The following is a 14,305-nucleotide window of genomic DNA, read 5'->3' on the forward strand; positions in this document are numbered from 1 at the left end:
CTAAGAACACCACAAAGAGTTTCTATACCAAAAATTATTACATTTGGAGCTTTATTTAGGGAGTTAGAGGAAAAAGTATGATTTCGCATACTAATTACGCATAAATTAGCATAATCACTTAATAGCGAATCGCATGAAACAAATTACTATACAATCTTGTAGATTATGTCCAAGGCAACCTGCGTGCCAATTTTCGCCGCAATCGCGCAGTCGACGGCCGAGATCTTAGGGGGGGCCTGGGAGCCCCCCCCCCGGCCATATGAACTCCAAAAATACCCCGGCCTAGAGAGGGTTAAGACCTTTGAAAGTTCATCGAAAGACCACTGAAAGGCCATTTTCCCGTAAGACCTTTGTAAGACTGTTTTGAACCGTTTCAAAAAGTTTTGGAGCCCATGAAGACCACTGAAAGATTGGTCAGGACTCATGTAAGACCTCAAAGACCATTGTAAGTTCATTGAGAGACCTCTGAAAGATCAACCAGAATTTATGGTTTTTCAAAGGTCTTTCAGCGGTCTTGTTCTCTGTGGAATAGGGGTTTAATGCTGTTGTTATTAATGCGAGTCAAACGGGTACAAGCAATCAAACTTAATCCCTGAACAGTGTAATCACTACCAATCTTCTCCCTCAATTCAAAATATAAAATAAAGTACATGGTAAAAAATTGCGAAAAAGAAACGATTAGTCATGGAATGTCAAAACAAAGGGTCTTTGAGGAGGCAGAAATGTGCTTATTTCTACATGTATTTAAGAACATCAGTGCTCTTGAAGTATGAAATGAAATACTTGATCTCATACATATTCATCTGGTAATGACCTGTCGAGTCTTGGTAAATCACGGATCACACAAGCATAGCTGAAACTCTCTGACAAATCATGTACTAAAAGTTATGATTGATAGTAAATATGTAGCACATATCTGTTTCACCCCCCCCCCCCAGCTTTCCCTGTGCTCACAAAATAGACTGTTCCATCCATAGACATTTAGGTATCTAAGGGCTATTCCATGGTCATTACTGGGGTACTTCTAGGTTGAGTATGCGAGTGGGAGGGATCTCTAACTCTTGATTAACGCGTGAGTTGATGTACTGATGTAGAAGCATACGAAGCTCTGCGTTCTGTTGCCTTAAACCATCAGTCTCTGTGATCAACTTGGCTCTCTCATGGAGAGTATCACTGTTTGAATAATAGGAATTAGAAAGTGGTTAAGAAACGATCACAAAATAAAATCAAATTAAAAGATGTACTCATACACTTTGTAACACACTTCAGGTTTTAAGACAAAAGTACCCAAACAACTGATAATACAATTAACAATAATGATAATTTAGCACTAAATGACAAAATTGTAAACTGTACAAATTCTGAACTACAGATTTTCTAATACATACTATGGATGACATGACCCCATGTCAGACTCAACAAAGTTGATCTTGACAAATACCAACCTGTATTTCTCGAATCCATCGATAAGAGCTGTCCAAACTTTCTCTTGTTTCCCTGATATCACTGATGGAAACATCTTCCAGTAATCTGCATCCTCACTATCAGATAGAGATATACACAAGATGAGTCTTAAATTCAAAATCAGTCATAACTAGAACATCAAACATAGTTTATCAAGCCTTCAATATATCTAAGAGCAAGTTCACTTTTTATAAGGCACATTTCTATGGTACAGCACACATAAAAACATCATACAGATAATAATAGGCATTTATTTAGCGCCATCTATCTAGTAACATTCTATTCTGAGGCGCGTTGTAATTATTATTACCCTGGCTTTAGCTTGAGCTGCCTTTCAGCGCTCATGCATTCAAGGAATTAACCCTGCCGGGTACCCATTCACCTCACCTGGGTTGAGTGCAGCAAAATGTGGATGAATTTTTTGCTGAAGGAAATTACACCATGGCTGGGATTCGAACCCACAACCCTTTGCTTTAAAGTCAGAAGACATATCCACTGGGCCACAATGCTCTACGATAGGGCAAATATTTCTAAAATTTTGAAACTTTCCAACAAGACAGGCAAAGAGGCCACTAATAATCATAAAGCGCTTTGTAACCAAAAGGAAAAGGCACTATATCAAAGGACTTTTGGATTGGATTGAATGTTGAAGTAGGCTTGGTCTTCAACATTCCATTAGAAAAAATAAATAAGGTTGTCAACCAGATGTTAACTCACCTTGAATCTCTATCTTCTCCCGAGATGATACGGAATGTCTGATATTTTACTTTCTCCCTGCAAAACAAACAAATAAAAACAAGTGAAAACACACAATCGAATTACAAGACATAGAACACAAAAACAAGTAATAATGAAACCTCCTGACTCATGAGAATCAACAAATTAATCTTGAACACTTTTTTTTCTACTTTTGTGAACTCTATGGCTGTTCAACTAACTAGGTATGAACAGAGAGCGGCTCTATGAAAACATCTGTCATTGTATATTTTACATAGTACAGGTGTAGACTATTTTCTTGATACTTCAAGAACTAGAAATCTTGTAATATTTCAGAAAGATGGAAATGCGTTAAAGAACAGTTGCTGATCATGATGACAGAATAGTGTGTGTTGATTATGCAGTATGCACCCAGATTCAATAGGAATAAAGCCAAACAATATACATGTAATTACTCAAAATAATAGTACAATAACATTGTCCTCTAAAAATGCTTACAAAAAGAAAAGCATTGTTAAAAAAAAAAGCTGTTTCGCTATAATATCCTTAGTTTATCAACAAACAACTTGAGTATCCCTCCATCATTCTTCTAAACTCACTTGGTTGGTTTCCTGTTCTCCTCGACAAACATCCTGAGTGCACTGAGGGCATCATTGGGATGGATGAGATCTAAAGAATTGGACTTGGTAGACCGGACTGACCCCATCTCACTCTGGTCCTGGCCTCGCTCTGAGCTACCTGTAATGCCGGCTACCTCAGCATCGACAGGGTCCTGTCATATCATAGAAATATAGAACAAGACTAGCATGATTTAGTCTCAATATAAAATGATGTAATAAGACACAAGTGTGTTCATGGTGCAACAAGTATGAGGCACTGTTGCCAGGTGATTTTGCAAACCATAAATACCCATGAATACCCATTATGCTTGCATCGGCAATAACATCACCAACTTAGATCTGTGCATTATTTGTTTTATAAAACAGGTTGTTGGCAGTATGAATCTATAATGAAATTTTTTAAACAAAATTATTTAAAAAATAATCAAACAATGGGTCAAATAATATATTTACCTGAAGCGGACCTTCTTGGCCATCTTGCTGATCATCTGTTAGATTGTCTCCCTGAGCAATGTCCTATAAAAGAATCAAGAGTGAATAACATGACACTCAAGAAAATAATCCACATCACTAAACTCACATCACCCTATAAAATTTTCCTTATCACCTATGCCGGAGATCGTAATGCAGACATTAGACCTCTCCCAGTGTGTTGCTTTCAGCAGCATTAACTACAACAATGATGCTTTAAACTGAATAAATTTGTAATTACAGACTTAACCCTTCAAAAGACTCGGCTACATGTACATGTATTTGTACATGTATTTGTACATGTATTTCAGCATCAAAGAAGACTGAGAGGGCTGATTCAGCTCCCTCACAATCTCTGCCGTCAAATGCATGATCGCTAAAAAACTTGGCACATGTATTACCCATGGTATAATTTAAAAAACTGTACGATCAAATTGTTTTAAAAATCTCATTAATAATTAATTACGCTACTTTATGCATAAAACAACAAATTCGCTCAAATCAAATGAATAGATAAGGCCTCTATGCTGCTATTTTTTTCTTCATAAACTCTCTGCAGAATTCTGATCAAATGTGCTTGAATTGATATCGCATATTTTCTTATGTATTTTATTAAAAAAAATATTTTCTTATGTATTTCTTTGTTTTTTTTAATTTTTGTTTAGTATTTGTTTTTCAATGGAAATCATTGGTGACTGTATTCTGACCATCAGCTAGATGAAATTGAGTTTAACCAGCAGTAGTGAAAATAATGATACATTTATGAATAATGGTTAAAAAAAAAATACAATTTGCATTGGATTAACTCAAGATTTTGGGCAATTTGGGGTCTGACATGCACTTACAAAATGATGTGTAATTTTAGAACCGCGTACATGGGAGTCGCAAATTAGGTCTCAAAAGTTGCACGGGACTTGAAAGTAAAAAGTCAGTAAGCGGCGCAGTCAAAAAAATTTCATGCTGTGGATTTATCGCGAAAAAATGTCAAGGGGGGGCTGATTCAGTCTTTTTAGGGTTAAGGAACTTTACTTCAGATAAAAGTTCAATGTTTTATGCATAAAAGTCTCATAATTCACCATTCCCCTCCATAATCGATATTCATCTTATTTCATTGTTTTGAATAACTTTGATAAATACAAGAATAAGTTTGGTAATATTATTACACTCAACACATCTTTATGATACATAAATTTTGTTGAAAAACAGAAATTGAAAGAAATAAATAAGAAACAAAGAAGCTTTACTTGCTGACTGCTCTACATTGATGAGATCTTACCTCTGTATTCTCTGGTAATTGGTCCTGATCCTTGTTATGCATGGCTTGTAAAAAGTATCCAGCTAACTTATGGATGTCATCTTCAGTTTCTATACCCAAGGCCTATTCAGAAAACATTCAACAAAATATAACATCAAGATATTGCTACTTGACTTGGACAGATTCTCTCTTTAATTCCTTATCAACTTTTCCAACAACCCAACATCTGCCCTTTTATTTCAGTAAATTAACCAATACACATATAGAAAGTATAAGGAAATAATATACTGAAACAAATTAAGCCTTGTACCATGTATATTTTCATAGAAATGCTTTTCAGCCATAAATTTCTATATTGATAGCCAACTACCTCTCTGTGCCCTTATGACTGTGGTTTGATTGTGAAATTCACCTGCATTAGATAATAATACACATTACTAGAAATGTGACTAGAGGAGAGTTTGGATACTGTGTACTAATTCATATCAGTGACTGTAAATAGTAGGCAGTTCATTTGCATGATAGGATATACTTCAGAGGATTCTGTCAGAACCCTTTTGGCCACTCCAAATAAATGCATATTGGAACATGATGTCACTGCATGTCAAATGGTTTTAATAATGTGAAGTAATTCAGCCAACAACAAAATATGTGACTGATTGACACACCAGCCAACTAATTGACAATCAAAAAATTAATTATACTCTAATTTGTAAATACAAGAAAAAAAAATCAATAGTTTGTGATCACCTACCTGAATAAACAATTGAAATATAAAAATGGGTAATATTTATTATTTGAAAATAAAGTACTTACAGCAAAGATGGCATCTAACTTCATAAGGCAGCGTTCATCTTTCTCCAGAGGGGCAAGTAACTTGTTCAGTTTAGCCTCTACCAAGAAACCCTGCATAACATAAACAATGCAAAGCATTAATGCATATGATACCTACTACACATTTTTCGTTAAACGGACAATACATGCCTTTAGAACCAATGCAGAATAATGAAACTTTATACAAATTTGATTATTGAAAAAATCATAGACCCCTTTATGTAATGTAATGCAATGGAAAAAATACTTTGGGGTTGGTGTTTCAGGGTTAGATCAGGGAAATAAAAATTAACTATAAGCTTCTTTGTACTTTATTCGGGAAGAACACTTTAGAAAATATGTCCTCTACAAAGGCCCTAAAATTTGTAATGTAACAGGAAAAAAGCTAAGCATTGGTGTGTGTAGTTCCATACATTAATTTCTGTGTCAACACCATGAGACCTGATTAGTGGACTCCACTCCACTACTCAAGATCAAGTTTACTTGAATAAATAATATTAAAAGCCAGGAAAACAGAAAACTCATTGACATCACATGTATAATTGCAAATTTACTGGAACATCGTTTCCAAGAATTTTTTGTTTCATCCCAAAACATTTGACTAGAATGTATTGAAATGAGTGCATTATAATGAAACAAGCCCACCTTTTCCTTTGTAACTTATCTGTACTGTACAAATTAGTAGCACTGATATCAATAACATTCAAGAATCTCCATAAGAGGGGAGATCTTACCGACTCATCGCATATGAGCTCCAGGATCTGTTTGACTGTCTGGACTGATAGTCTCCTAGCCTCTTCCTCTTCACCACCCTCCAATCTCTCCCTGGGGGATCCTTCCTCTTCTCCATCACCACCTCTCTCTGATCCTTGTAAACTACCTCCTTCAACATGGCTTCCATCTGACATGACCTCCATCAGGACCTCATGAGCAGAGATTGGTTTCTTCTTGCTCTTCTCAGTTGTTAATGGTCCCACATTCTCCATGAAGGAACTACACAATCAAGAAAGCAACGGAATACAGTTGTGTGTTGTTAGTTATACTCTTGGTAATAAAATCAAAACAAAAGCACACCATGACATACCAATTTTTAGCTCACTGGTTGTAATAAACAAAACACTTTACACCACACATAGAATCTCCTAAAACATTGTAAACGATTGAGATATATTTGAAAGAGGAACAAATTAAGTTACTTTCATAAGCTCAAATTTGGTATACATATCACTTTACTTTTCACAGAACAACTTCAAACTTCATAATTCCTAACTTTATCATCAGTGGTGTAATGAGCAAAAAATGTTGAGGGGGCCAGATAATGGCGTATCGGGCAAAATTCATAAAAAGTTGTGAGTGAACGAAAATTTAGACATTTTTATTACATATAAACAAATTTTTTGATAGATTTGACATAATTTCATAAAATATTATATGTCACCCTTCTTTTTCCTTCTTTCCTTTTATTTTATGGTCATGAAAAATTGGGGGAGGAGGCAAGCACCCTCATCTGTACGCCAATGTTTATAATTTCACATAATCTGGAGAGATTGAAGAGCGCCATCATATTCAACAATAACAACATTAAATTTCTATGACAACTCTATCATGCGTTTTTGCCACTAAAAGAAAAATAATCTAACTTTTGGAAATTTTCTGACCCATATAAACTAACATTAAAGGTTGATACTCACGCATCAGTAGGTGGTTGCCATGGTAATCCAAGTTGCTGTTCTGAAATGATGCGATCCTGCTCCATCAGTTTAGCACTTAATTCCTTGACTTCAGCCTCGTTCATCAGCCAGATATCATGGAACTTCTTTGTGTCAGTTGACTGGAAATGTCTGAATAAGCATACAGTGTATACAATTCATTAGCAAACTTGCCTTGATGTGCATTATGAATAAACTGTATACACCATAATTATATTCCAGTACCAAATATATCTTTTATCTCTTGTTAAGACAAAAATTGAAGAGCTATTTTCAATATTCATTGCATTTTTACTCACTTTGTCAAGGTAAAACTAGAAGGCTTAACACTTCTTAGCATGGAACAAAACAATATATCTCTCTTGCATTAGTTGGAAAGTCAATTAACTACCATGACAGAAGAGAGTTAAATTATCTACTACAGGAAACTGTTTGATCTGGTTGAAAATGTGTATATTTTAGTCTTTAGTTGGTTTACTTCAGCCTCTTTCCCTCAAAACAACTCTCTTTTCATTTCTGCTATACCCTTCATTCATTACTTCTATATTTTAAAAGGGCAAATAAGAGGTGCTACCATAAGAACTTGAATACAAGAACAATATCCCAGTGGAAAAAAAACTCCCTGATACCACAAGGGAGGCTACAACGATCCCCAAATTTAAGGAACTCCTGGAAAAGATTCAAATATATCAAAGTATACTTCTAATTTCATGCATTTGCTGCCAAATATGTACGGGATAGCCACACCAGGCGTTTGAACATCAAATCATCTAGATCCAGTATCACACATTTTCTTCTCTGAGATAATCCAAGCACTATTTACTTACTTTGATTTCTTCTGTAGTTCCTTAAATTGTTCTGTGATCCTCTTGTAATCATCGGCCAATCCTTGATTCTCTTCTTTATATTGTTTCTCCTGTTTAGCTAGCTTCACCTTCAAGTTATTCAATACATCTTGTAACCTTCACCAAATACAAAAGAAAATAGCTTAGATAATAAGATATTAAGATACTGATGGTTCCTGAAGTCATCAAGGCCAAATTCAAAGAAGCACATTATATAAGGGGCCATACATTCATTGACGAAAAAAATCCCACCTCATTAATAAAAGCCTACATCATAACGAATGAGATTCACAGAATAAATGAAAATCCATGAATTACCGATGTAACAGAATTTTGAGAATTACATTTAAAACCATCAAGCTCTATTATATATCATCTAGATAAAAAACAACACATGTGTGGCTAAAGATAAATTTTATTCTAAATATCGGGATGAGGGATTTACCAAGCAAAGTTAGCAAACATCTCATTTTTTTTATCAAAATCAGTAACATTAATGTTAAAAAATCTACAAGGAATGGGAGAGGCTGTAATTTTTTTGTACAATTACTCATAACTTGAATAGAGCAGTTCAAATGGGATTCTCATTTATTCTTATCTTTTTTGCTAAATTTGAGATAAACAGATAATTATTTTGATTGTCAGGTAACATATTTCTTACATTTTTTTCAATGAAAGAATAAATACCACCCCCCCCCCTTCAGCTTTTGCGTTTTTAGTGGTTCATAATCTTTAAAGAAAATTTTAATTTGATGTAAATCAGGTTTTCACCTTACCTAGTAATTTTCCTTTTCTGCTGTGACTTGGTAATAGTGTTTTCTTCGTCTCTCTTTTTGAGGACCTGAAAGTTGTATTCTAGCTTCTCTTGGTTGAGCTGGTAAGTAGCTTTCATTTGCTGCAATTGCTGTTCAAGTACCTATGAATAAAAACACAGAAAAGGATTACCAGTTAAACAATTACTGATAGATGGGCATATATGATAAATCATCTTATAACATTCACCAGGAATATCCACCATGCATCTAGGAAATTTATATAAATAATTCCTCTCAAATCAAATTTATCTGCCTACATGTATGCACGAATTGGATCTACAAATGAACTGCAATGAGAACATTGTAGTCTCAACTGCAACACCATTGGCATTAATCGTTACATTAGATACCATCACTATCAACAACAGTGTTGTTATCATCGTCATCACTAATATCACAATTATTATCGTTATCACTACCAACTCAATTATCATCATGATCCAATATCAATATTATTATTAATAATATCAGCATCAGCACTATCATCATCATCATCGCTGTTGTCATCATTATTCTTGACACCAATGCCATCAGCAGCATCATCATCAATGCCATCACAACCACCACCACCATCATCACCATCATCATCATCACCACCACCATCACCACAACTAACCACAACCATTTGTTATCAAGATCACCGTGATCATAATGCTTAAAAATATCACCACAACCACCAACAAAACCATCAACATTATCTTTACTATAATCATCGCCACCTCCAATACAGTAACTGTTATAACATCATCATCAAAGCAAAACATTGTTAATACAATACATGATGGAAGAAATCTGACCTGCACATCAGTCTCCAGTTTGATCTTGACCATGTTGTATTCTTCAGCATCTTGGATCCTAAGATGCTGTATTTGTTGTTCATATTCTTCTACTCTCTTCTCCCTCTGATGCATGTACTCCAGCTCCTGGTCCCTTCTTCCTCCCATCGCTTGATCCCACTTACGCTTGTTATTCTCTAACAGTTCTTCTCTCTCTGTCTCAAAGGCTTTCTAGTTTTCCACACAAAATACAAGAAAATGTATGATTTCATCTCAACTAACAAGTGTAACTCTATTTGAGTTTGAATATCAATTGAAGTAGTTATCAAAAAGAGGTGTCAAAGCCAATTGGTTTATAAATCACTGAACTGGAAATTGATGATCTAATATCTTTCCTCAATGCAGCACTTAAATGTGTGCCATTGAGTGAGTCATTGTATCTTTGTTCTTACATTTTACAGTAAAAAAAGGTTATTTCCATAAAGCAAATTAGAATGTTGAACAAAAGATAGCATAGAGCAGGCATTCCTAAAGAATTCAAAGAGCATTGTCGTTACATGCGTATATCTTACAGATAATTTCATAATATATAATTCAAAATAGACAAATAATCATTTCAGAAGAGTTAATAAATCAATTAATAGACAATGATAATCACACTGCTTGCTAAAACTCTTTAATTCCAACATGTATACTTACTTCAATCTGTTTGAGTTCATCTCTGTAGGCTTTCATGAGATTCTTGACCTGTTCTTCCATTCTCTCTATCATTAAATCAATATCCTCGGCTTCTTTCTTCAAATCTTTCACATACTGGTCATCTTGAGACTTGAGTTCCTACAAGATGTTAAAAAAAATCATCAAAATAAACTTTAACATTTAAGATTCTGAGTAATGTTCGAATTTACAAACTGATGCTAATTTTCAACTTGAATGTATGGTTGTTGAAAATTATTGTTTTTGCTTCACGAAATTACTATTTCAGGTCTTATCATATACAAAAGAGTCAACTGATACAGCATTTAAGCCACATGATCATTTAGAGCCAACTGATACAGCATTTAAGCTACATGATCATTTAGAGTTATAATTATTCAACTACTTGCAGTGTAATGCTACATTTCAATATAATTTCAATTGTATTTTTCATAATGATTTTTAAGAAGTTGAACGAACTGTGTTTATTTTGCTGTTTAAATAAATGACATGAGATCAAATATATTTGTATTTTGGAGATAACTATGCCATTAAGATAACAGCCATGGAATTCTTGATCTTCATTGGCTGCCGAGTCCTGTTTCTATAGCAGTTACAATCATGCAAAGAATGATTACCATTTGAAAATCATTGATGAGTTTGTTCTTCTCATCAATCATTGCATCACAAAGAGCCTTCTGTTGCATCAAAATATCATGAAGCTCTTGTGGTATGTCTCTTCCATTGGCTTGTTCCCAGCGCTTTGTGATCTCCTCAAACCTTTCCATTCCAGCCTTTGCCTCCGCTTCAAGCTTTTCATCTCTGAAAAATCATGATACATGATAATTATTTGCTACCCAATTAATCAATGCATCTATTAATAATGTGGGCATTTTTACACTCACTGGGGAAGTACCAGTATTGCTTTTATTTTAGGTGATTGTAAGGACATATGACAAATTACCCACAAATTTCCAAAATCTTCAATCCCTAGATGTATTCAAGTTTCTATACAAAAGATCTAAATTATGTAATACATGTATGTCATTATCATCCAATCCCTGAACTTAGATTATATATGTAATTTACATTATAATATTTTACATATATATAATTGTTCATGACAGTTCACAACTGTCAATTCCTACTTGTTTTTCTGTTGTTTATATATTTGCTAATGTTATAGTTGTAATATAGGCCAATTTATTTATTATATACTATTTGTTTTACTATTAAAGTCCTTCAATAATGTTACCATGTTTTTGTATTATTTGGATATTTCATGTCTTACCCTGTTTTAGATATGAATTGTTACTTATTATTGTAAGTTACTATATTACTATGCTGTAACAATACAGGTAATATTAACTGACATTATGCAGCAAGATTTATATGTTTACTAGATTCACAATATTGTAAGGGTTCATCAAAAAGCTCAATTCACCCTTTTAACTTCTCTTTTGAATTATTCTAATTACAACATCAGAATACATGAATAAAGAATAAATCAAAATACCGTTGCCTCTGCGTCTCCTCTTCTTCTGCTCTTCTTTGTGCTTCCCGGGAATCTGCAGCAACCCGAACATTGGTAACCAACTCACTTCCATGGCTTTGAAGTTTAGTTAACCTCTATTCAGTATAAAAACAAAAAATTGTATTGAACTATTCTGCTTTTTTAATGGGTTTTCTCTTGTTATATCCATTCTTGGAAAATACATGTAAATGAACATCCCCAAGAATTCAAAAGACATAGTCATCTTATCAAACTTTTTTAATTATGAGCATATGGTAGTAAAAAAATATTATCACAATTAAAATAGACCACAACTCACAATACCAAGAACATCTCTTGTCTCACAAAAGATTTCCAATTCTTCATTTTTATATTTCTTACCGGTACTTGCCCTTTTTAGTTTTATACTGCCTTTTTATGTTGTTTTATTGCTTTCTATATTGCTGTTATCCTTTTTTCTATATTGGTGTGATCACATCACATGTACACGCACTGAGAGTGTTATCGTTGCAAAGGTATCTGTTCAAATGATAAAATAAACATACCAATGTCTTCTTGGTCAATTAGTTCAACCTGTGAGAGGGTTACATTTGACTATACTAGTATAGGACAAGACTGCACTCTAGAAATGGTGTGAAGTGAATATACGGTACCTGTCTGCTTTCCTCAATTTGCTTTCTACTCTTGCTAGCTTCTTCTTTGTCCTCCTTTTTCTTTGCACCAGGGTCCTCACCAAGTTTCTCCCTGAAAAAAAATTCAGACAGGATTATCTTTTAGTGGTGGATAAATAATATCATTCCACCCCTCTTTACTTGTACAGGGGTTATAGTCAAGTGTTATCGAACACGCGCAATATACGCATCAGAAACTAATTTCATACGCTCAAAACTTTGCAACATCCTTCCAAAAGGAACTTGAATAGAAAGATGATGAAAAATGGTAAAAAAACACATTTTCAAAGTCTTTATTTTCACAAAATAATAAAATATTGAATAAAAAATTATTGTCACTGTTTTTGTAATTTTCTCAACTTATCCCACAGAAAACACACGTTCGGTACCGGTAATACGATACCAAGTGACCAAAATATTTCACATGCGAAGAGGGGTCCAATTGGAAGCTGATATTGTAAAAAAGCACCGGGGGCAGTCAAATGTGTTGCTGAACACACGCGTGGACAAATCATTTCCAAACATCCCCTAAACTAGGTATGTTGCAAAAGCGCCCTCTAGGTGCATTCTGAATGAGGCATTGAGTGTGCTGGCTAGAATTGCAGGGCGACTGTGGGGGCATTGCTTTGTATTGTTTTTGCTTGTGCAAGGAAAGGTTATTCCCCATGGCATCGTTGTTTTTACGTAGTTGAATGTTTATGGCAGCTGTATAGACTTGAAAAAAATTCTCACTTGGTGATCTTGCGACTCTGTGTGCTACTGGAACTTTGGCCTCGCTTTCAACCACTTGCTATTCACATTTACAGGTATCATCCCATTCTAAATTGTATTCATCCCGATAGAGCAACATTTAAAATATATTGTGGTGAAATTTGAATGAAATCTACTGAGGCTAAAGATGTTTTTTATGTCCCTGTTTCGGCGGCGTCTGTTATTTTTGGGAGTGTTTTGGGGGACTTCCATATGCAAATGCATGCGCATTGCTGTTTTCTATTAGTGCACCTTGGTCCCGACCTTGGTCCCAGTTAAGATCACAACTTTTGGCTTAAAAAACAAAGGAATATGCCTAGGCCTACATAAGAATTGAATATCAGTAGGCTAGGCGATTTATATGACCTTAAAACTGCAATAACTTTCTTATTTCTGGCCAATCTGGGGCTATTGTCATTGAGATAAATGAGGTGTTAAATTAAAGGTCTTGATGAGCTCTAAATGATGCCATGAAGATTTATTTATTTCTGAGATTTATTTTTTTTTGCAACATATCTACCTAAACGAGTTTTTCTCTGACACCGACTGTAGCTGTGTCAGTCCAGCAAAAACACCCTCAAACTAATTTGCCGGCTTTATTTTTGGCCCCTAAATTTTTCATCCATCGAGGTAAGAATTGCATAATTTTTGTTTCCCCAATTTATTTCGCCTGAGCCTAGGCTGAGGCGGCCTGAGCTTCGGCCCGCTTCGCGAGCCGGAGCTTTCAGGGTTACCCCGTACGCAGAATAATCCAGCCGGGGGGACTCGGGGGAGCGCAGCTTACCAATACCGGTACCGTACAAGTACCGCCCACAATTGACAAAGTCAGAAAACATGAATAAGTCGGGTCTTATCTACCTTCTGGCTGCTTCAATTCTTTTTGATATCCTTAGCCTTCTCGCAGCTATACGTTCTTCAGGATCAGTAGAATCTACAGATGGACCAGTATCCTCCTCTTCCTCGTGAGAACTCATTTTACATTTAATTTAGGGGCCTAAAATGAGATGATTAACAGCGGTACGGCCGGATAACAGTCGCGAACGAACCAACAAATGTTGCTATGGTCCTTTTTTCAGGCTCTATCATTACAACTAAAGCTACGGTTCAATTCGATTAATTGTATTCGATTTTTAAAATATTTTGAATTGTAATTCACCAAATTGTATTAT

The 14,305-nt window shown here is 34.9% G+C and overlaps 1 protein-coding gene across 1 annotated transcript; it reads right to left on the minus strand.

The window, feature by feature from the left end:
- Window positions 1–924: 924 nt before the first annotated feature.
- Window positions 925–14,200, minus strand: LOC121428221 (dynein regulatory complex protein 1-like). The gene is made up of 17 exons (XM_041624836.1): window positions 13,995–14,200; window positions 12,369–12,459; window positions 11,719–11,831; window positions 10,841–11,024; window positions 10,206–10,343; window positions 9,528–9,737; window positions 8,692–8,831; window positions 7,898–8,032; window positions 7,053–7,202; window positions 6,096–6,354; window positions 5,344–5,433; window positions 4,549–4,650; window positions 3,255–3,317; window positions 2,781–2,953; window positions 2,182–2,238; window positions 1,446–1,541; window positions 925–1,173 (listed from the first exon to the last, which is right to left on the minus strand). The coding sequence occupies exons 1-17, from the start codon at window positions 14,108–14,110 to the stop codon at window positions 1,011–1,013; spliced, it is 2,280 nt and encodes a 759-aa protein (XP_041480770.1). The 5' UTR covers window positions 14,111–14,200; the 3' UTR covers window positions 925–1,010.
- Between the last annotated feature and the right edge of the window lie 105 nt (window positions 14,201–14,305).

This window comes from Lytechinus variegatus, chromosome 1, assembly GCF_018143015.1.
Source record: "Lytechinus variegatus isolate NC3 chromosome 1, Lvar_3.0, whole genome shotgun sequence".
In the NCBI taxonomy this organism is placed as follows: Eukaryota; Metazoa; Echinodermata; class Echinoidea; order Temnopleuroida; family Toxopneustidae; genus Lytechinus; species Lytechinus variegatus.

What these genes read in the sequence shown, in the direction of transcription:
- LOC121428221 (XM_041624836.1), bottom strand. Translation starts at nt 14,110, where the DNA reads ATGAGTTCTCACGAGGAAGAGGAGGATACTGGTCCATCTGTAGATTCT. An exon ending in CAGAAAAGGAAAATTACTAG is followed by an intron (nt 8,033 to 8,691) that starts GTAAGGTGAAAA and finishes TATTTGGTGAAG; the next exon opens with GTTACAAGATGTATTGAATA. An exon ending in GGAGAAGATAGAGATTCAAG is followed by an intron (nt 1,542 to 2,181) that starts GTGAGTTAACAT and finishes TCTATCTGATAG; the next exon opens with TGAGGATGCAGATTACTGGA.